Raw genomic sequence first — 22,137 nt, 5'->3', positions numbered from 1 at the left:
TCCTTCACCTCACCTGATGATGTCAGAAGAATTTAAAATAACAAATATTTGAGTTTACTGTTGTCTAAAGTGAAAAAGGCAACATAAAATTTGTCAAATACAACAATCTTCGTTACAATAACAACTTTTAGATTTACTAAAGATCTTTTAGTGCATTTAAGAAAATGACTTGGCATTTTATTCAGTTTACACTGAAGAGAAACAAAATATTTTCATAATTCTGTCACTATGACAAACACTGTATTTTGTGCATCGCTCAGTTTTTCTTGTTGAGAAAACAGCAACTATATCTAAAACAAGTCTTTTTTTTTCTCTCCCCTGGATGGATGGATTTTATCTCTAGTTTGCATTCATATAAAGTAAAATACCAGTGTAATTTAAAAAAAATCATTTTAATAAAGCTTAAAATAAGATACAGGAAATAAAAGCTCTGAGGCTTTGGCCCAACTCAACATTGTAGTAGTTTATAGTCCACAGTTAACAATTTTATTCACATTTACTTTGAGCAAACTAACTTGTCTTATTTAAGTGAGTTAAGAATGTCCTGATCAAGATTTTTTTTTGTCCTACAGACAAATCCAAGTAATTTGGGCATCTACAGATATCATGTTTTAATTGGTTTTCACATTAAAAGCAAATTAAATCAATGCCATGCATATGCCTGTAAACTGAGTACAATCACACTACAGTCCATCAATTTCATGATCCACGTATCCCTTTATTTTACATATGCAGTATTTACTTTGCATATTTTGTCCCAACAGAATCTTGACAGCTTTAATATGCCGTCAACACAGGCATAACTTGGTTAAAAATTTATATTTTGTTCTCTCAGTAAAACTACACCCTTCAACTTGCTACTGCTAATGACGTTTTCCTGCTCAGCAGTTTCCCACAGCGCTAAGCTAATGTTAGCATGTTTACTCTCTATTGTTATACGACTTGTTGATAACTCAGTGAGGTTCCAGCCAGTGGAAACCCAACAGTACAAAAGTTTCTGCTCCAAAACCGTAGCTTCTAGTTGTGTGCATGGAAGCTGCAGCAGCCAATTTTCGTCACTTTGTTAGGAAAATACCCAACAAAATAATATGCAGAGCCTATAATACAGCATAAAGACTGACACAGTTTGCCAGTCATGCACATAATAATTGGCTGCCATGTTTAGAAAATCTGACGCACAAACCGTGACCACAAAGCTTGTTGGCTAACATCACGGATACAGCTGACATGAAATCACAGCCAGTACAAGAGCAACAGGTGTTGGGAGTCGAGTTTGGCCAATATTGTTCTAATATGCCTTGATCAGGTCATCCATATCATTGCCCAAGTAAGATATGGTTTGGATCTGGATGCATCAAGTGGCATGGACTGTTCCAAACATGAAGAAAAAATTAACGGAGACCTATTGTGCAAAATTCACATTTTGCATGTTTTTTTTTACTTCCATTTGGGCCTGAGCGATTAAAAACTGTTTTTTGGTAATAAGTTAATGTTTTTAGGTATCTGGAAAATTAGCTATTTAAAAAAACCTCCTAAATCTAAGCACATGCCACAATCAATGGGCACTGTGCCGTTACCAAGCTGAGCTCCAGCATGTTTGGTCAGCTGGCTTTACTGCTGTATGCACTGTACAATGGCTGCAGGAAAAGTCAAGCGTTTTTTTTGTTGGCTTACCATCCAGAAAACAGTTGCTCCATTCTTATTGGTTGTGCAGCAGGCTCTACTAATGCTTTTCAAAGAAGGAACTCAAATAGGTAGGACTGACCCGACTAAAATCTCAATATCCAAGAATGATTTTGTGCAAAAAAAAAAAGGAATGAACACATTTTTAATAATCCGTAGGCCAATCCTAACCTGGTTGGAAGCATAAAAGGTCACCTTTAAAAAAGAAAAGTTTTTCAATATTTACATTTAACAGCACACTTTTTCAAGGTGAATACTGTGAGAATAAAACTTCTCAAAGAATGTTGGAATTACGAGGCTGAGGAATAATAAATGTAATTTAACAATCAGGAAAGATGGTAACTGTCTAACGAAGCTTGTGAAGGAAATCCAAAGCAGAAACTGAAATATCTGAACAAGTTTAGTGAAAACAAACAGTTCAAAGTTACTTTCCCAGAGATTTGCTCTTTCGGTTAGCTGTGTTCGTTCAGACTGTGAAGATGGGGGAGGCGGAGGTCAGAGGCACCATGGAGCCCGTCTCGAAGTTGAAGTCGATCAGAGTGTGAGTGATGGTGCTGATGCTGCTGGCAGAGGAGCCGGTGCCCAGCTGACGCTCCTGGAGTTTGTGGAGATAACTCTGCAAGGCAGGCAGCAGAGAGGAGCGCGTTGTTACACGAACCAGCTACTGACAAAAACTCATCAACAATCTCTCATGAAATGAGGATATTTTTTCATTTTATGTTTTTATTTGAGCCTCTTACTGGTGCGAGGACATCTCCAGCGTATCGCTTCAGAGGCGGAGGCCTGCGCCGACGGTATGGCCGGGGTCTTCTCCTTCCTTCTCTACATTTCTGCTTATTTTCATTTTTCTTCTGTTTTTTATTGGCACCTGGAAAAGAGAATTAAAATAAATCATTTATTTACTCATGCCGTTTGAACTTTTTCACATTTAATGTCCCAATCAAAAACTTTATGTGAGAAATCAACACGAGCTGTATAATTTAAAAAAATCCTTAATGGAAGCAATTATTTAAAAAAAGATCATATTATTCAGTAAAAAGTTTTTTGAGGAGGTTTTTCTGCCATATCAAAATAAATGTAAACTGCCGGTGTTACTACTGGCAAAAACGACAAAGAAGACGACAACAGGATGCAGTAGGAGGATGGTGGTTTGTTTTAAGGGAAAATATTTAATGAGTAATAAAATTAAAGGGCTCAGTTATCACTGCTATTGTCTTGGAAGAATAAAGTTCTAGATTCAAAAGCCAAGAGCTTCTTGCATACAACGTAGTGAATGTCATTAATGCGAATAAAAAACAGTTTAGAGTTACTGCTTAGCCATAATAAATGGAACATTGACCAACATGTGGTCATGATTTTGTTGTGTTGATGATTTTCATGATGGAACTTGACAAAATGTACCAATATCTGTTACTGGTCTTAAAAATGTTTTCAAGACGTGAAACACTTTGAAATGCCGTGTTGATGAAATGTGCTTTGCAAATAAACCTGACTGATTGATTGACTGATCTGCTAAATGGCTTTTCTAAATTGTCCTTCTGCAAAAGTCAAACCTGCAACGTGGAGAAATAACATGCAGGTACAGACGACTGATGGATTATTTTCCTCTCACTCTACAAGTTTGCACTACTTTGTATTGAGTTATCTAATAAAATCCCTTTCATACAAATTCACTGTAAAACATTTGAGCAACATTTAGTTGGGTCTACTATTTTCTACTCTTCAAGTCAAGTAAATTTAGCAAGTTTTATATTTTAAACCTAAATGTGTGAGTTTGTAAGTTGTGTTAACTTCCAAGAGTTGAATAAATTAGAGTTTTTAAGTTAGCACTTAAAAAACTGAAAGAAGAAAAAGACAAGGGTGACAGCCATTTCCCAGAATGCTTAGCTGCACGTTTTTGTATCAGGAGAAGTGTGTTACATTGATCTGACTCTTGTGTTTTATTGAGGCAAATGTTTATTTTAATGTCCTGTTCACACTAAATGTTCAATAAAATTCATTATCAGAGCAGAAATTTTGTCCATGTAATTTGAAACAAGAATTTAAATTATTCTAAAGTAAAATAAGTAGTTATTTTAACTTAATATTGTGAGTGAAAGTAATAGAGAAATGTGGCTCTTTAACCAGGTGAGGGCAGATTTTTTTCTTGCATGTTGTGAAATTATTTGGTTTAAATTGCAGCATTTAGTTAAAACTCACAATTCAAGATTTATTTAAAAAACAATGTTTGGACAACTTGTCTCTTGTTGTTAAATAAACTTCACAAACTTTAATTCTGAGTTAAAACCAAAACAAATTTCTTGTTGACTTAAATTTCATTTTCAAGTTAAACCACCTTCAAATGTTTACAGTGTCTAAGTTTGTTGTAATTTAGAAGCAAAATGTAAAAAAGTTCAAAAGAGCCACCTTTGTGACTGCAAACTGAACAAAACTCACCTTCAAAGTGTGAAACTCCTCTTGCAGTAAACCACCACTGCACCAACACGCCTACGGTGCTCAAAACAGGACAGATCCCAGCGATCGCCCAGTTAAACCAGCAGAAGGGTCGCGGAGCCGCTTCACAAAACACGTCATACACCTGATGCGGCAGCACAAACGCGCCCACCATGTAGTCCGCGCACAGCATCACGGTCGTAGCTCCAAACACAGACGTGTAGAAGATGCTGAACAGCCTCTGCCACTGCAGCGTGAACACAGCAGACGCGATGCTGGCGGCCAGTATGGCACAAAGAGGCACCCACACCGGAGCAAGGCTGTGAAACTGTCCCACAATCACCAGCATGGACAGGGACAGGAGGCTTCCGAGCTGCAGGCCACAGAGGAGGAGTCCCAGCGTGGACACCAGCGCGGTAAACAGTCCACACAGCACGCCGACTCCCAGCCCGATGCCCGCCTTGGCGTCCTCTCTCAGCTGACCCGTGAAGTCCGGTTCCTTATGGTAGAACAGGAGCACGGCAGATGAGGCAAACATGAAACCGGAGAAGAACATGACCATCTTGAAGCAGCGATAGCCTGCGAAAAGAAATAATAGCAATCTTAGACTCTCCGAAGCTAGTTTCCTGTTAGCCTCCCTGCGCTGTTCCACTCGATTCAACTCTCGCTTCACAGACAGTCTGGGTTTTCTCCCGTTTACTTCGATTCCTCCAGTAGATTTTCTAATGGGTCAATCAGCAAACAGTTGTGAACGATGATGTCAATTTTCTGCGCTGTAGAATTGTAGTCTCCCTGTAGTTTTAGCAAAGGCAGCAGAGGAAACGAACGAAGCCCTTCAGTCCGTGATGGCCACGAAATATTGAATCATAATTAACATTACAACCAATGAAGTGCAGTCAGATTAATAAATGACTCATAAGAGGTTTTCTCAATTTATTTGTAAAAAATATTGAATAATTGCGTGTTTTCCATGTCACTTTACAGTTTAGCACAACTCTGTTACCATTGAAAATAAATTAAAACAACATTAAAATTTTTGGTTGTAACCTGAAATGTTACAAAAGTTTGAATACTTTCACTTATGATCAATTTCCAGATCTCTCCATAGAACAACTATTTTAGTTTTTTATGTTTATGATAAGAAGCACCTTCATTTCTTTGCAGAGTTAAGTATTTTAGGAAGTTGGGGCATTTATGGAAAGAAACTTTAAGGTTATTTCAGTAATGTTTGGACTAGCTGGTCTGATAAAATGTAAAATGTATTGCCATATGTAAACACACGGACTTTGGAGCATGTGTGTTTGCGTAATGTCAGGGTTCATGGTTGCCTGATTCATCTCAACATTTTCTCCCAGTGAAAGCAGAACGGGAAATGTTTGCTTCACGTTGCAATGCGTGCACATTAAACACAAAATCCCCGTTAAAAACCGAATGAGCCTTAACACCATGACATCAGTGGGATTTCATTCAGCGCAACAGGTGGCGTCTCATGAACGCTATGTGTATAAAATTTAGATTCCCATCTGCCTCCTCCAGCTTTGGACTTATCCACTCTAAACCCCTGGCAACCTGCAGACGTCTGCCTCAGGGGATTTAAGCCAACAGGTGAGCTACTGAAACATTTAAAACAGCTTCGTGTAAGCTAATACTAGCATCTAATGTCAGCGCGGATACGCACCAAAAAAGCAGTAGATGAGGCCGAATGAAAGGCAGACGGAGCAGACGACAGACGGGATGACTTCGTATTGCACATTATTGTTAAGAACACAAATATCCAGCTCAGTGATTCCAGCTCCAGGCTCCTGTGTAATGTAGAGTGAAGACACTGCCATCATGGAGGATTATTGCTTTTGTGCTGCCCAGCTGCTTTGGACATGAATCTGCTTTGTTCATTGGAGGAGGGAAGCTGGAAGTCCAAGCAAAGAGGAAGTTCCTGGATCCAGAGCATGCATTAAACCGTTTCCTGATGTGCACCTGCACAAAGAAAAGGACATGATTTCAGGGTTTGATAGAGACTGAAACAGTGACAAGTCATGAAATTCCCCTGTACTTCAGTTTGGGTTTTTACTGCTTCTAAAAACAACTCAAGTGCTTAAAATCAATCACCCAGCTGTTTTTTGGTGTCTGAAAAGTGAGCCATTTCAAAAACCTTCTGAATGTAACGCCACAGATCAGCAGGCAACGCCCGTTACCTAGCAACTACAGTGAATTCCAGCCTGTTACCTAGCAACCCAAGTGGAGCTCCAGCATGTTTGGTCAACTAGCTTTACTGCGGTTTGTGCTCTACAATGGCTACTGTAAAAGACAAGTGTTTTTTTTGTTGACTTATTATTTAGAAACAATTTGCTGGGTTCTAGTTGGTCGTGCAGGAGGCTCTACTAATGCTTTTCAGAGATGTACAGTTGTATAATTGCACATCTTTTTGCAGGTATTTTCACATGTGAGTGTAAACGGTGAGTTGGAGGGGTGTGGCCAGCAGCAGTTTATTTGGATTTAAAGTGACAGCAGCTCATCATAGGCAGAGCTGACCAGATTAAAATATGATGATCCAAGAATGATTTTGTGCAAAAAAGTGTGGCAAACATGTTTTGTATAACCCCTTTAGACCTGTCCCAACCTATTCACGGAAACATAACAGGTCATTTTTAAACTGCTGATGAGGAAGTGCCTTTTCCCATGCCCAAATTTTCTATTCGGGAAGCAGAGAGGGAAACCTAGCATCCCTTCCAAGTTTTATGTTTTGTTTAAGAACAGGATGCAGCTGAGGAAATGACCTGCTGGCTCCATGCCTCTGTTTTTCACATGCATTGTTCTGAGCATGTGGTTTGGTCCTCAGTTTGCCAAACAATAAGAAGGAAACAAACATTTAGACACCAATAAAAGCAGCAGGATGGACATTTTCCCAAAATGAACAATAATGTCAATCAAAAAACACTTAAGAAATACTTGAATAATCCTGCATTCAAAAAGAGTAAAAGTACTCATTCAGTTTTTAAGATTAAAATTATCTTCTGAAGATAACCCTCAAGCAGGTATTAAACATACTTTAATTAATCCCTCATTTCTGCTTTTAAAAATAGTTTTTTATTGGTCTGATGTAATATTCTATTAGCTGTTAGCAGAAAATCATCATTATTTAGAGACATGAAGGTGTTAAAACATTCATATTTGTCTAATTAATTGGTATAATGTGGAAGTAACAAAATGACTTTTCCAAAATATTCAAATTTATTTGAATAGTTTTGTATTTACAGCATTTATTTGCTGATGACGTGTAACAAAATATAATTAAAGATTACCATTTATAAAGTAAATGTCATAATTTCAAGCTTATTTGTAAACTTTCTGAACATTTTAAGCATGTTCACCTGCAGCTGATTGTGTGATTGCAGGATGCATTAGCCTCCTGTAAAGATAAGCTGTTGAGGCAGATCCTACGGTCAGCCAATGGACTTAGAGGAGCTTTAGCAGGTGAGTCTTTATCATGTTACTGTAAAGCACTAGAAGACTTTCAGACGTTGAAATTTCTCTGGTAAAACTAAAACATTAATACTAAAATATGAAAGAATAGCAACAAAAACACCTGATTTTCTGTTAATTTTACTTTAAAAAACAACAACACTACTGCAGTGTCAGATAAACTACTGAATTACCACAAACAACATGAAAACGTGACAAATGAGAAGATAAAACGTGTGAAAACATTCTCATGGCCTACCTGCAGCGGCTCACATCCTCGGGTTTTTAATGTGCTCTTTAAAGGAGAAACGTTAGCATCCTGGTCGGCTTGTCCAATTCCTGTAAACAGGGAGCGTTCAGGCAGGAGTTTGTCCGGAGTTTCTACATCGGCTGTGTTGTTTCCCACTGAGCGCGTCCAACCGGTAAGTCCGTCATCTGTGCTTGTCAGCAGCTGACGCCTGGGAGGGCGGCCATCTGCCCCCAGCGTTAGACCGACACAGCTGCCAAGTCCAAGGCCAAGTCAGGGAGTTCGACCCTCTCTACCCATAATCCTCCAGGAACACTGACCTGCAGGTCTGCTAGCTTTAAGATACCCAGCATATCTTTTTAATAGGTTCAGCTTTGAACCTAGATGTGTCCTTGTACACCTGAGAATTAAAGTAACTGTCCAAACTTTTCACCACACACAAAACCGCAAAATTTTACTAAGTAAAATATCTAAGTACGCTTGAAATGCAACAAAACTAACTTACAAGTAACGTAAGTTACTTAAGTTACTTGCAAGTTACGTTACTTGTATTTTAAGTTAATATTAATTAGAAAATAAATGTCTGTCGTTTGATCAGATTTACTGTTGCATTTATTTCTGGTTGTTAGTGAAGAAAACAATTGATTTTCAATAAAATATTAAACACATTTTTAGTTTTAAAAGCTGTTAAACTCATCATAAAGAAACGAAAACTAAAATCTGCATCAAACAGTTCATATAAAACGATAACATCTTCCTGGATAAGGGCTGCACAGTGGTGCAGTTGGTAGAGCTGTTGCCTTGCAGCAAGAAGGTTCAGGGTTCAATTCCCAGCCCCGGTCTTTCTGCATGGAGTTTGCATGTTCTCCCTGTGCATGTGTGGGTTTTCTCCGGTTACTCGGGTTTCCTCCCACAGTCCAAAAACATGACTGTTAGGCTAGTTGGCCTCTCCAGATTGCCCCTAGGTGTGAGTGTGTGTGTGCATGGTTGTGTGTCTCTGTGTTGTCCTGCGACAGACTGGCGACCTGTCCAGGGTGACCCCGCCTCTCACCCAGTACGCTAGCTGGAGATGGGCACCAGCACCTCTCCCAACCCCACAAAGGGACAAGGGTGTAAGAAAATGGATGGATTAATTTAAAATAGGAGCTTGTTTTAAATTAGTATTTCCTTAACATTTATTTTAAATGTACTGGTTTCACTGGTAGATTATCTCACTTATAATAAAACATTTTTCCCCATGTTATAAGTGAAATGATTTACCAGTGGTATCAGTACTTTTTAATCAATATTAAGAAACTACTGTCTTAAAACAAGATCCAATAACTTCCTGAAAATTTAAGTTAGTTTTGGCGCATTTCAAGTGTAAAAAGAAATACTTCATACGAAATAAAGACTAGTAAGACTGTATGTTTGCAAGATGAAAGTAATCGAGGGCCACAAAATGTATATATTCTTTTATTGTGGTGAAGGGCTGAAGAAAATCGCTTGAGTGGACGTAAATGTCCTACGGGCCACATTTTGGACACCCTTAATCTAAATAATCTGGTTTAATCCTTTCAAAACAAACAAAGAAACAAAAAAAGAAATAAGAAAAACATTACGGGTAGATGTTTCTTGCTGCACCAGATGCACTTCCATCAAATCCAGTACAATTCAAACCAGGAAATGTAAAATTGTAAAAATGCCAGTTGGTCGTTTTCCAGTCTGGATTTTTGATCAGAACAAACCATGACAACATCTGGATGGACTTTTACAACACATGTTCATCCCAGCAGTTGTACACCAAGCATAGAGACGTTAATGCAGTTTGCTCAAAGTGCCACTCACACTCAACACCATTTCCACCATCTAACCTCAGTTGGATAAAAAGCTAAAATTAAAGCTGTCGCAGACTTGATTTTACAGCTGCTAAAAACAGACATTTCTGCCCTGCAGCTGCAAGCAGTAAAACAAGCTAAAGATATAATGTAGTTTAAAATACCACAGTGACAAGTATAGCGCGGTGCTGCTGTTGGCACTCAGAGACAACCTTAGAAGTCCCAAAAAACAGTGAGGAGTTTTGGATTTAAAAAAGATCCTTTGCTGTAATTCAGAGATACAATTTGCATTTTTCATTGCGTGAAAGCAGCCTAACCATAAAATATATTTATAAATTAGACATGGCGAAAATAATATAAAGCAACAATAAAAATATGCATTTGTGAAGAAAAGCGTTGATGTTGAAGGCCACAGACTCAAATGTTTTCTAAGCGGCTCTGAATATCTGAGCTTTTTAGATTTGTGTCTCTTTGTCGCCCCCTGCCGGTGACTCTGCTCCTCCGTTCCTCATGTGAAAGCTAAATCCACAAAAATCCTTTATAAGCTGCAATTAAGTATATATTTTTATCTACTCATCTATCCCACGACACTTAGCGCTTTCATGCATCAATTATAAGCCTTTATGTCAGGATTTATTTTTCCAAAAGGCATAAAAAACTAGTGGGAAAACATATTTTTTCAAGGTGATCAGTTGTAAATTTCTCCAAATACAAAATTATTATTTGGAAAATACATCCGTAGTGTTACTTGATGTCTCAATCATTTATTTATTTTTTTACCTGCAAGAGTAAAAGGAGGGACTGGATATTCTTGAGTTGCTTTGGATTTAACAAAACATTTCTTTCACTTGCAGTGGAGGGCCAGTAGTTGGTAGTGTATTGTATAATGCACTAGTGTCCACTTCAGTGGTCTGTGTGCATTTAAAACATAGAAAAATCCATGAGCAGCACAAGAAAATGGCTTTTAGATAGCTGTCCACTGCAGTGACCGCGATGCATAAAGTCCAGCCCTTAATCTAAATGAAAACCAGGGGCAAGTTATGTTCACAAACTAAACGTGAGTTATTTTGGAAAGAAGAAAGGCCAAAAATATCACTCTCTAGAGCCGCAAAGCTCTGAGGAACAAAACTTTCAAAGTGTAACAAAGAGTTTCTGACCCAGAAGGAGGAAAAACATGAACTTTTGCATGTCTTTGTGTTCGTCTATCGCACAAAATCTCAGTAAGATGCATTAAAAGTAACATATTATTGATGTGACTTACGCCATTCCTGCCTCCTATGGCTGTGTATGAGCAGAGCATTTAAAGAAAAATCTGCAGCAGACTTTAAACACATGAAAACGAAAAGTGGACATTAATAATGACAGACGCTGATCTACTGAATATTTAGATCGGATGAGCGGCACTAAGGTTGGCTCAGGTTTTGAGCTGCCTGCTTGAATTAGGCTCCACTTGTGAGAAACGTACCAAAGAAAGAACAAGCCTTTTATGCTTCCATCAACCAAATATGCTTTTCCATCTTCTGAATTTGCAGATGAAAGGAAAGCATGCTTTTAACATTTGAGTAGTTGAATAAAAACCAACAAAAGTGCTTTGTGGAAGAGAAGGTGGGGAGCTTGTTTCATTTCATCTCAGCCATGCAAAAGCTACTTTTGATTTGGCCGCATCCTCCTGCTGGTGGACAAGTCATATTTGTAATTTTTCAGTCGAACAGCAACAGAATGAGCCTGTTTAACATGCTGCATACTGCAATATAAATCTAAATAAATGATCACTCTAAAAGCTCAGTTGCTTCCTGAAATATTAAAAGACAAAGTTAATCAATTCACAGAAAGTCACATGTGATTGCTGAGTGGGGACTATTGATCAGAACGGACTCTTTCTCATTTCTAAATGAAATGAACCGTCTGTCACCAGATTGTCTCCAACGCCTGTGATAGTGAAGTTATATTGATTCTGTATGAGAAAGTTAAAGCATTTTCTGTTAGATCCTTCAAAGTAAAATCTGTTTTATATTCAAAATGAAAACAACACACCAGTTTTTAAGAACCGCTCAGTCGGTTATGTTCCATAAAATCAGCAGAAACACACATAGCTTGTGTGCAAACAAGGAGATTAACCTTAAAAACTCTCCAAGATTATCAATGAGAACTGGGTGTAAGAACTAACATGTCTGTTTTTATACATCAGAGGTTTACTGAGTTCAAAGTACAAAACTGCTGCAGCCACTAATCCATACAGAAATGTTTGTTGTTGGTGTGAAGGAACACCAGGCATCTACTCAGATTGGTTTCCTATACAGTGTATATATTTGCAGTGGATCTTTAAAGTCCATTCAACCCTATAAAACCTGGAGGTTGTGTGATGTAAAAATGTATCCAATGTGATTCAGCTGTAAAACCAGCAGCTCTCCCACATGGACTCTCGTCACATTAACTTCAAGTATTTGCAGCCTTCAGGGAAAAGCTGAGTGTTCCTGCAAAGTACCGGCTGTGACCAAAACCTCAGAAGCTCATCTGTTCACAATATCTCTAGATTATGCAGAAGGGTGTCAAGAAAAAGCATTTACCGTATTTTTCGGACTATAAGCCGGTGCTTTTTTTCCCACGTTTCGAACCATGTGGCTTGTAATCCGGTGCTGCTTTTCTGTGGGTTTTTCTTTAACCACCAGGGGGCGCTTTAGCAGGAAGTGAATCATTGGAAGTCAAAATTGGAAATGAAAGAAGAAAGCTCTAATTTTCATTTAGAACAAGCACATGCTAACAGCAGATACAACGGAGAAATGTTTTCAAACCCCCCTCATCATGGAAACCACAGGAAGAAGTTCATTCGCTTTTAAGTTGAAAGCGATCGATCTGGTAGTACAGGAGGGAAATGGAGCCGCTGCAAATAAAACTTGGAAGTGAACGAGTCCATGGTTCGGAGGGCTGCGTCCTTAGCCCTCTGCCCCGTCGTTGTGAAAAACCGAGAGCGACGGAGATATCAGCGGCTTACAGCCCAGTGCGGCTAATATAGGTACTTTTCCAGTTTTTTTTAAACAACTTTGTAGATGCGGCTTATATTGAGGTGCGCTCTATAGTCCAGAAAATACGGTATTTCCAAAATAATACCGTCCAGCTTCTATAAAATCTCCTTGAATTTGGTGGCCAAATCAATGTTGATCTGATTAAACTGAACCTACACTTTGGGTCTTTAATTTTAAATGAACGTTTGGCACAAATCGACGCAATGAAACACGGTGGTGGCAGCATCATGTTCATTTCCACTGGATTAAATTATAAACAGGCCAAAAGCCAGTGATGTTTGACCCCAACCCTAGAAACCTCCAGATGATGATGAAATTTAAGTTTTCAGCAGCAGAGAAAGAGCCATCATTACAAGTCTAGAATTTGTTTTACAAGATTATAAAATGAAAGTTAACAAATATTTGTGTACACTAAAACTGGTATTTATTTGTTTACTTATTGGCTTGTTGTTCTTTGTTCAGGATTAGAACATGGAGCTTCATGCACAAAAATATGACAGTCTAACAAGCAACAAAACAAAGCGAGTTCTTCAATAATTTACAGGAATAAAGTGTCTGATTTCTTAGAAACTTATTATGTTGTAATAATATCTGATCTGCATTTTGTCCTTTTACTGAAGGAGCTTCCAGATCTGGACCTGGTCGGTTTGTACCCCACAGGATAAATGGGTAAAAAACAAAGACGAGCCTCTTTACTGCTGTGCAACAATCAACTCTAGTTGCTCTTTGAATATTTGTGTTAATGACGAGAGCTCTTGACAGATGCAGTGAATAAATTATTCATTCTGGCGTAGGAACGACTCATTGTGTCGTCTGCTTTCAAAAGGGATCCAGTTATGGAGTACTTTCTGCTGACATCCTGTCTTCTTCTAATGCTAATTATTTCAGCCTCACAGTTTCTAAATATAACTATGTCAGCAAATATGTTACTTGTAAAATTAGATTTTAAAACTATGAAGAGTTTAAAAACAGATGCATTGGATTAAAGGGGAATATCATGCAAAATTCACTTTTTTTAGCTTACTATATATATATATATATATATATATATGCTTTGAATGTCTGGGAGTTCATTTTTTAATTTATTCTCTCTCTCTGCTGCTTCTTTATATTCTTTTTAAGTTATATTTTTCAGTTTTTAGCCTATAACGTCTTGTTTTTTATGACCTCACCACATTTACTGTGGAACTGCTGAATAAAATCACAACTTCCAGTTCATAAGTTTTGTGAATCTGCCATTTTTTTTCCCTTGCAGCGATTTTGTAGTCCAAGTTCAGTCATGCCAAAGTTGCAAGTAGACAAGTGAAAATGTAATTTCCTAAAATGCAACAACATATGGTCTGCTTGGACATTTGTAGAATAAGATGCATCTGTAGCACAAATACTTCTAACATCAACATGTGAAAAGCTCAAGCCTTTCTGCTTGACTTACTGTATTATCAATAAAGTGTATAGTGCTGATCTGCTATCAATTTTCAATTAATCACTTAGTAATTGAGAGCAAAAGGTGTTTAATACGAGATTTTTTACAGAATTTGAACTAGGTGAAGTTAAAACTGCCATTTGAGGAGTTTTTAGATGATTAATAATTCAATCATGTTAACCTTAAATACAAAATGTACGTATTTTTTGTACGTTTGGCTTATTTACTTATCTAAGAGTGTTCTTTTATTTCAACAATCAACCATTTTTTAAAGTCTCCATACTCCAATTAACGAGTAATCAATTACTGAATTAGTTGACAATTATTTAATCACAATTAATCGGATTAATCGTTCAGGCCTATGGAGGATGTAACTAAAGAATCGTCAAGATTTGATGTTGGTTGAATTTGGGCGCAGACGCTTTCTGAGGCATTGCGCATCTTAAGTAAAAATTGAGAAACAAATACAGAATTTACAAAAATGCGAAAAGGCAAACAGGATGATCAACAAACCATGAAACAAGGAGCAACGTGAACTAACAGGAGAATCCAGTAAGGGAGTTAAATTGATTGCTAGACAATGGGAAGAATGCTAATTAGAAAACAGGGTGCAGCTGTGGGGAGAGAGCAGAAGGCAGGCTGAGGGAGAGAGAGAGAAATGGCACAGAGGAGCAAAACTGGGGAACAGGCAGAACTTAAAACTAAAAGAGATGAAGAATAACTAGATAAACAAACATGATCTAACCTAGAGAAACTAACCGACTGATTTAAAGTAAGGCAAAAAAACAAATATTGATTTAAATCGAATATGGCCAAACAAGCCAAAGGATCCAAAATGTAGAAAATGCATTTTTTAAATGTCATTAATCAAGACAATCTGGGAGCTAAAAGTCAACAGAGAAAATATGTATATTGGAGAAACTAAACCACATAACCAATGATAGACATTGAAAAACTAATACACGTAACTTAAAAACTTTGAAACAGGCTACATGTTCGATCTGCTAATTAATAAGCTCATCTGGTGCCAAAATCCAATTCCCCTCAGACTCAGGCTCTCGTTGTGGCCTCATTTATCAAAATAAGCCAATTAGAGCACTCTCACCTCCGTTTTGCTGTGTACTCATTTTGTAGAGCTGAAGCCGTGGGTGTTATTAATCATAATGCTGTTAATAAAGGGTTGCTATAATCTTGAAAGTTCTTAAAGTTTTCCTGAACTCACTTACAGAGGATTATAATTTGGTGACAGTAAATGATGTGAAATAAACATGGCTGACATTTATTTTAAAAAACATTAAATAAGGGTGTTAAAAAATGTAACTTAATAACTGTTGGGTTTAATATAATGATACTTTAACTGTTAATTAGCAAGAAAACCACCAGCAGCAACACAACTCTGCAAATTTAGCAAGTCAGGGGCTTTTTAAATGATTTATTCTCCAAAGAAGGGATCAAAATGATTCAACTGGAAGTTTATGTCAACAATTAAAACTAGGATGAAAGTGGATGTCATATTTCCTAAAACCCCTCATTAAGCTCAGACTTAAACATTTAGTTCAGAAGTTTAAATATATATAAAGTATATTCCCAACTAAATATTTAATTTCAAGGCCAAATATTTCATTTGCAAAGTAAATATTTAGCTTGTGCATTAAATATTTAGTCTGGAACTCTGCTCTGATATTTATAAATGTATGAATAACATGCATTTATGTATGTTATTCATACATAAATGACTTTATGTATGAATAAAGTACATAAACATGACTTTGAAAAATTTAAATTCTATCTCTAAGAGGCCAAATAAACATAAATATTGCTGTTAATTTTTACTTTGTGACTTTACAAACACCGAAGCTCGTCGTGTTTCATATTTACAGTACAAACAGGAATATTAAAATAACTACACTGCTGAGAAATGCAAAATATACAGATCCACACATAAGCACTACTAGAGTTCATGAAGAATATCCACACATCCTTTTACCCATAGAAATAACCGGAAACCTTTTGAACAACGTTTCATGCACTGAGCGCGCTGACATCGTCCTCCGTTACGTTGAACCTGCTGCACGTTTGACCGCTGAGCTCCTCCTGCTCTGTGACCGGTTCGTTGCTCCCATGGGACGAGCTCTTCATCACGCTGTAGTAAATCGGCACGTTGTACTCGGCCTCCCTGCCGTGGCAGCTGCACCTGCACAGCTTTTTAAACGCGACGCGAAACTTCTGAGACATGAGGTTGTAGACGATGGGGTTGATGGCGCTGTTGGTGTAGATGCACATCCGGCAGAAGAGGAGGAACCAGGTGTCGTGGTACGGAGGGTCGATGAAGGAGTTGACCACCACCAGCGTCCTGTAAGGCATCCACAGCAACGCGAAGAGGATCACCACCACGGCCAGCATCTTTGTTATCTGTAGAGGGGAAATTACGGAAATCATTTAGTTACGCGGCTATCATTACTTTATGAAACAATGGGAAGATCAGGCTTTTCTATAAGGTGATTGAAGAAATCCTAAAGCTTGATTGTTAGAAAAGAAACAGACTTTATTAACCCCTCAAAGGGGAAATTCAGGTGACTGGAAAAAATAGAGGCCTCTGCACTGAACCCCATTGAAAACCTCCTGGTTATTCCACCAAATACTGATTTCTGAGTTAAAACATTAGTTTTGTTGTTTCTGAATGAATATAAACATGTTTTCTTTGCATTATTTGAGGTCTGAAAGCCCTGCATCTTTTTCGTTATTTGACCAGGTGTCGTGGTACGGAGGTGTCGTGGTATTCTGCAAATATTAAATTTTGCTTAGAATTTCAGAGACATGTTGTCTGTAGTTCATAGAACAAAGCGCCACCACAGGTGAGGAGGGGAAATGGTTTTTCAAAGGGTTTGGTACCCATGACAGTGCAGTGTGAAAGTGAACCGAAGCAGCTGAAAATGTAACAAAAGTTGCAATTTTGGTCTCCAGTCAAGTCAAGTCTACCAGACCATCAGGTGTGAAAACACCCTGGAGGTGTTTATCTTAAAGGTGACCTAATATGCTTCGTTAAACAGGTTAGGATGGTCTATGGGTGAGGATATTGAGATTTTAGCTCTGCCATTGAGCTGTTTTAGAGCATCTTGTCACTTTACATCCAAATAAACTGCTGCTGAATGCTTACATTCACACATGAAAAGGCCTGTTAACAGATGCGCAGTTATACTACAATACATCTTTGAAAAACAATAGTAGAGCCTTCTGCACAACGAACAAGAATGCAGCAAGTGATTTCTGGATGGTAAGTCAACAACAGAACACTCATCTTTTCCAGCAGCCATTGTAAAGCACATACAGTGGTAAAACCAGCTGACCAAAGGTGCTGGAGCTCTGCTTGGGTTGCTAGGTGATGGGCTGGACTTCGCTGAGGTTGCTAGGTAGCAGCGCAGTGCCCATTGATTATAACTTGATTATTGGGAGGTTTCTGAAACAGCTAATTTTCCAGACACAAGAAGTAACTTTATTGCCTAAAAATCACTGGGTGTTTTTGTTTTAAGGGCTTGGGCTTTTTTTAGATGCAGTTGAGACCCAACATGTGCTTTTTTTACAAAATTTTATCTAAAACAAAACGTCATAAAACAGTTGCAGCACCTGCTTTCTTGCAGTAATGGCTCCCTTGTTGGGCTTGTTGGTGCTGTGGGAGTGGCCCTGATGAACCGACCCTCCTCCTGCTCGGTCGCTCAGATGTGACGGCAGAGGACTCATGAACAAAATCCTTGCGATGAGCCCATACAGCACAGTGGCTACAATCAGGGGGACCACATAAAAAAGAGTGAAGTCCAGGAAGTAGATGGGCATGTAGAAGCTCCTGGAGACGCGGTAGGCGCACGTAACAACCACTCCGTTGGTGTAAACGGTTTCCTTAGTGTCTGCCAAGAAGAACCACATGGTGCAGTAGAGGGAAGTGAAGATCCAGATCCCAGCTATGATCCTTTTGGCTCTGGAGACCGTGCATATGAACTGGGCCTTTATGGAGTGACAGATTGCGATGTAGCGCTCAATGGTGAACGCCGTGATGGAGCAGGACGACACGTTGATGCCCAGATACTGAAGGTACGTTATGCACAGGCACCCTGTGTAGCCGTAAATCCAGAAAGCCACCACATCGGAGATGTTGGGCAGGCCTGCAGCCAGCAGCACAATAAGATCAGCGACGGCCAGGCTGACCAGGTAGCAGTTCGTTGGCGTCACCATGTGTTTGGTGCGCAGGACGACGAGCACGACCATGACGTTCCCCGCGATCCCGACGCCACAAATGAGCATCGTCAACAATATGGTTATGACTTGTTCTTCGACAGAGTTCAGAGGCATCGCAGTCAGATTCACAAGCCGAGCGACGTCCTGGAAAACGGTGGTGTTGTTCTCCATCTTTGTTTTTCAGTCCAGCAGGAACGATTCAAAGACGAGGAGCCTCAACACAGAAGACCAAGTGGAAAGTTTAACTAGAGACACACTAGAATCATGATATAAACATGTTATCTACTATCAATAGAGGGAAAAAACAGCAAGACTCTTAAAATTTCTTGAATTTTCTTGGAAATATTTACAAGCTAACATGTAAATACATTATAGTGAAGGTCAAATTTAGCTCTGTGTGTAACAATGCCAAAATAAAGTAACCAGGCCCAAATACCTTATTTTTACATCATATGTATAAAATCAGAGTAAATTACAGTTTCTTATAGGGCTGTCATTATTTTAGTGCTTTTATACAATTAAATTGTTTGTTGTATTGCATAAAAATTATCTTTTTATCATATCAAATTATTGGTTTTATTGTATAAAATATGGTCACTTTCTGGTATGAACTGATCATTTTACTGTGTAAAATCAATTTGATCAATTTCATGAGGTAAAATTTATCGTATATGTATGTATTTATATGGGAAATTTCTGGCAACCACAGCTGCTGGTATTATTATAAACGCTTTTTCTACAACTACAGTGTTTTAGTTTATGTTACCAAACTAAAATACAACATTTAGTCAGAAAAGTATTTTTCCTGTTTCCTCCCAATCATCCTCGTTTCTGGCGTAAGCAGACGTGTTAAAGGGTGATGCTGCATGAATGAATGAATGAATGAATGAATGAATGAATGAATGGATGAATGAAAGTGTGAAGTGCTTTAAAATTGTGTTTGTCGCTGCTTGTTGACAGCAGATCCTCCCCAAAGCCTGATGTGTCTCTATTGCATTAAAACTGAGCAGAAACGGGGAGGCGAGTGAAGCAGAACACTGAATGGGACCACGATGTGTTTAACAAAACGATGAGGAGATCTATGCAAAGTCACTGGCATTAGTCATCCACTGGATCCTGAATCTGATTGGATTAAAGTGGAATGAGTTGGATTTTAACTAAACACAGTAAATATCTGGATGTAAATTGGATTTATCTGAAATAGGAAATCATTCCTGCCTTTAGCTATCAGATTGTACAATCCCCAACTCTGAGTGTCTTTAAATCTATATTTGATCTGGACTCATTTATAGATTAACTCGTTTCTTATGCATGCTTGTTATTATTTTACTTTATTAATTTATATTTAGTCATATTTAATTACTTACAAAACCACATTTATTTACTTTTTTGAACCAATTTCTCCTGGGGATCAATGATGTCTATTCTATTCTATTCTATTCTATTCTATTCTATTCTATTCTATTCTATTCTGTTTGTTTGCTTTCAGTGCTTTCAGATGACATTTATGGTGAAATGTCACTCAGATCTGCATTGAGATGAAGCTTAATTACTTTTTCTGTAGCTTACATTTCTTTGTCGATTGAATCTAAACTCAAATTATCACTAAAAGGTGTTAATTATACCAAATACATACAAAATTCAGGTAAAAAGAAACAATAAAACACAAAAGCCATATTAAATCCAGAGGAATTATATCATTACCTAAAGCTAGCATTAAAAATATATCATTTTAAATATAATATAAAGATAAATACATGACCAAGCTAATCACAGATGTTAGTAACATCCAGCTCACCATGAGTTGGACGAAGCAGCGTTCGTTCAGAGATGGTGGCAGCGTTCTGGTCCGCTCTGTCCTCCTCCACTGATGCTTCTACTCGTCCTTATCTCTCTCTCTCTCTCTCTTCTCTTCTCTTCTCCCTCCCTCTCTCATCCACTCACCATTACATCCTCACTGGTTCAGTCCTTGTTCTAAAAATCAATTGTGCCTCAACTATCAAAGGTGCCATGTTAGTGCTGGCAGAATAGGGGAGGCAGCCACAAGTTTTACCGCTGCAAACGTTGGTTTATAAATTTAAACAGAACTAATTGATGCTAATTTTATCAGGCTTGTTACTGTTGTGTCCCTTGCAGACATAAATTAGCTGACTCTCCATAGTCTGAAGAGGCTAACTTAAAGGTGACCATCAGCAGGTTAATATGGGCTATGCTAAAATAAAGCGTTTATTACATTTTTTACTCAAAATCATTCTTGGACAATGAGATTTTAGTGTGTTCTCAGTTCCTTCTAGAATGAACTGTTTTAGGATTTCTGTAGCTTTAAATTCAAATAAGCTGCTGCTGGCCACGCCCCCCAACTCAGTGCTTATACTCGCATAAGAAAATGGCTGCAAAAACAATGCGCAGTTATACAACCTTTGAAAATAATTAGTAGAACTTCCTGCACAATCAACAAGAATGCACCAAGTGGTGTCTGGATGGTAAGTCAACAACAAAACACTTGTCTTTTCCTGCAGCCATTGTACATGGCATACAGTGATAAAACCAGCTGCTGGAGTTCAGCTTGGGTTGCTAAGTAACAGCTTTGCTTATTTGTGATATTATACACTTGATGAATTAATACATAACTAACTTACAAGTAACTTTTCAGCAAGATATGTGCTTGTTTTAAGTCAAAAATTCAGTGATTTTAGTTCCATTGGCAGATTATGTCACATATAGCAAGACATTTTTCAAATGGTTATAAGTGAAATAATCTGCCAGTGGAACTAGTACTTTTTCATTAATATAAAGGTTTTATTGGCTTAAAGCTCATATTTCTTTCTGAAATGTTACTTGTGAGCTAGTTTTGTTTTATTTAAAGTTCACTAAGATATTTGGACTAGAAAATAGACCAAAATACTTGGTAAGATTTGTTTTGTATTTCTAGTTACAAAACTAACTAGAAATAGTTAGTTTTCTAGTTAGTTTAGAAATAGTTTTGTAACTAACTCTAACTCTCATTTATTAATTTCCCTGGTGTTTATTTGAGTCTCTCCATTTTCTAACAGCAGTTTTATCTCTCAGACTCAAAAACAGTTGGATTTTGTTGTTTAAATGTTGAGTTTTTCTTCATCATGCAGCCTATTTTTGAGCATTTATAGACCTTTATCAAAGGTCTATAAATGCTTTAATAGTAGAGTCCATAAATGAGGACTCTACTTGTGTCCTCAGTCATAATATTTTAACATAGAAAAGAAATTGTTGCACATCTGCAACTTGGGAAGGTTTTTTTGAGGCTACATGACCTCCACTGGTTTATAGACAACCACAGGTTACAAGTGGAAAACATCTGATTGCTAATCTTCCAGGAAGTGAAATTTAATACCAAGACACATTATTTTTTGTTCACAAAAATTGCAAAAACCCAAGAGATGCATCTCATAATCTGCAGCCCTAAGAAACCTCTAATATTAGGAAATACTAAACACGTATAGCGTGCTTGGAAGGGTGGAGAAGCAAAAACCTCCCTAAAACAAATATGGCAACACATTTTAGGTTCATAAAGATTCATAAAGCTGAATTAAAATGAACTACAGGACTTTTGCAACAATGTTGTTTGTAGAGATGCTACACATTCAACATCCAGTCTCAAACATTGGTCTACTTGCTGACAGAGCAACCTATTTGTTATTTTCAGAGCTGGAAACACGGTAAAAAGAAGTTATGATGATGTTTACATCCTTAAGCAGCCTGAAAGAGTGATTCATCCTGAGTGTCTAATGCTTCAAAGTGACTGATTTCAGAATCCAGCCTGAAAGAAAAAGGTCTTAAACCCTG

General features: G+C 37.9%; 2 protein-coding genes across 3 annotated transcripts; both read right to left on the bottom strand.

Annotated features, from left to right (window-relative positions):
• Positions 1–373: 373 nt before the first annotated feature.
• LOC103467771 (transmembrane protein 198-like) lies at positions 374–8,147 on the bottom strand. The gene is made up of 5 exons (XM_008414438.2): positions 7,835–8,147; positions 5,795–6,090; positions 4,120–4,695; positions 2,424–2,551; positions 374–2,299 (listed from the first exon to the last, which is right to left on the bottom strand). The coding sequence occupies exons 2-5, from the start codon at positions 5,949–5,951 to the stop codon at positions 2,150–2,152; spliced, it is 1,011 nt and encodes a 336-aa protein (XP_008412660.2). The 5' UTR covers positions 5,952–6,090; positions 7,835–8,147; the 3' UTR covers positions 374–2,149.
• Positions 8,148–13,704: 5,557 nt separating this feature from the next.
• Positions 13,705–20,200, bottom strand: LOC103467770 (thyrotropin-releasing hormone receptor-like). 2 transcript variants are annotated; one of them, XM_008414436.3, is made up of 3 exons: positions 20,114–20,200; positions 17,710–18,529; positions 13,705–16,497 (listed from the first exon to the last, which is right to left on the bottom strand). In XM_008414436.3, exons 2-3 carry the CDS (start codon positions 18,484–18,486, stop codon positions 16,108–16,110), a joined length of 1,167 nt encoding a protein of 388 aa, XP_008412658.2. In that variant the 5' UTR covers positions 18,487–18,529; positions 20,114–20,200; the 3' UTR covers positions 13,705–16,107. The 2 variants fall into 2 exon arrangements, with proteins under 2 accessions (XP_008412658.2, XP_008412659.2); XM_008414437.3 differs by having other exon boundaries at positions 17,710–18,571; positions 20,114–20,175.
• Positions 20,201–22,137: the final 1,937 nt, after the last annotated feature.

This window comes from Poecilia reticulata, chromosome 7 (assembly GCF_904066995.2).
Source record: "Poecilia reticulata chromosome 7, P_reticulata-male-v2, whole genome shotgun sequence".
In the NCBI taxonomy this organism is placed as follows: Eukaryota; Metazoa; Chordata; class Actinopteri; order Cyprinodontiformes; family Poeciliidae; genus Poecilia; species Poecilia reticulata.
The sequence above is the reverse complement of the archived record's forward strand: the minus strand, read 5'-3'. Positions and strand labels throughout refer to the sequence as shown.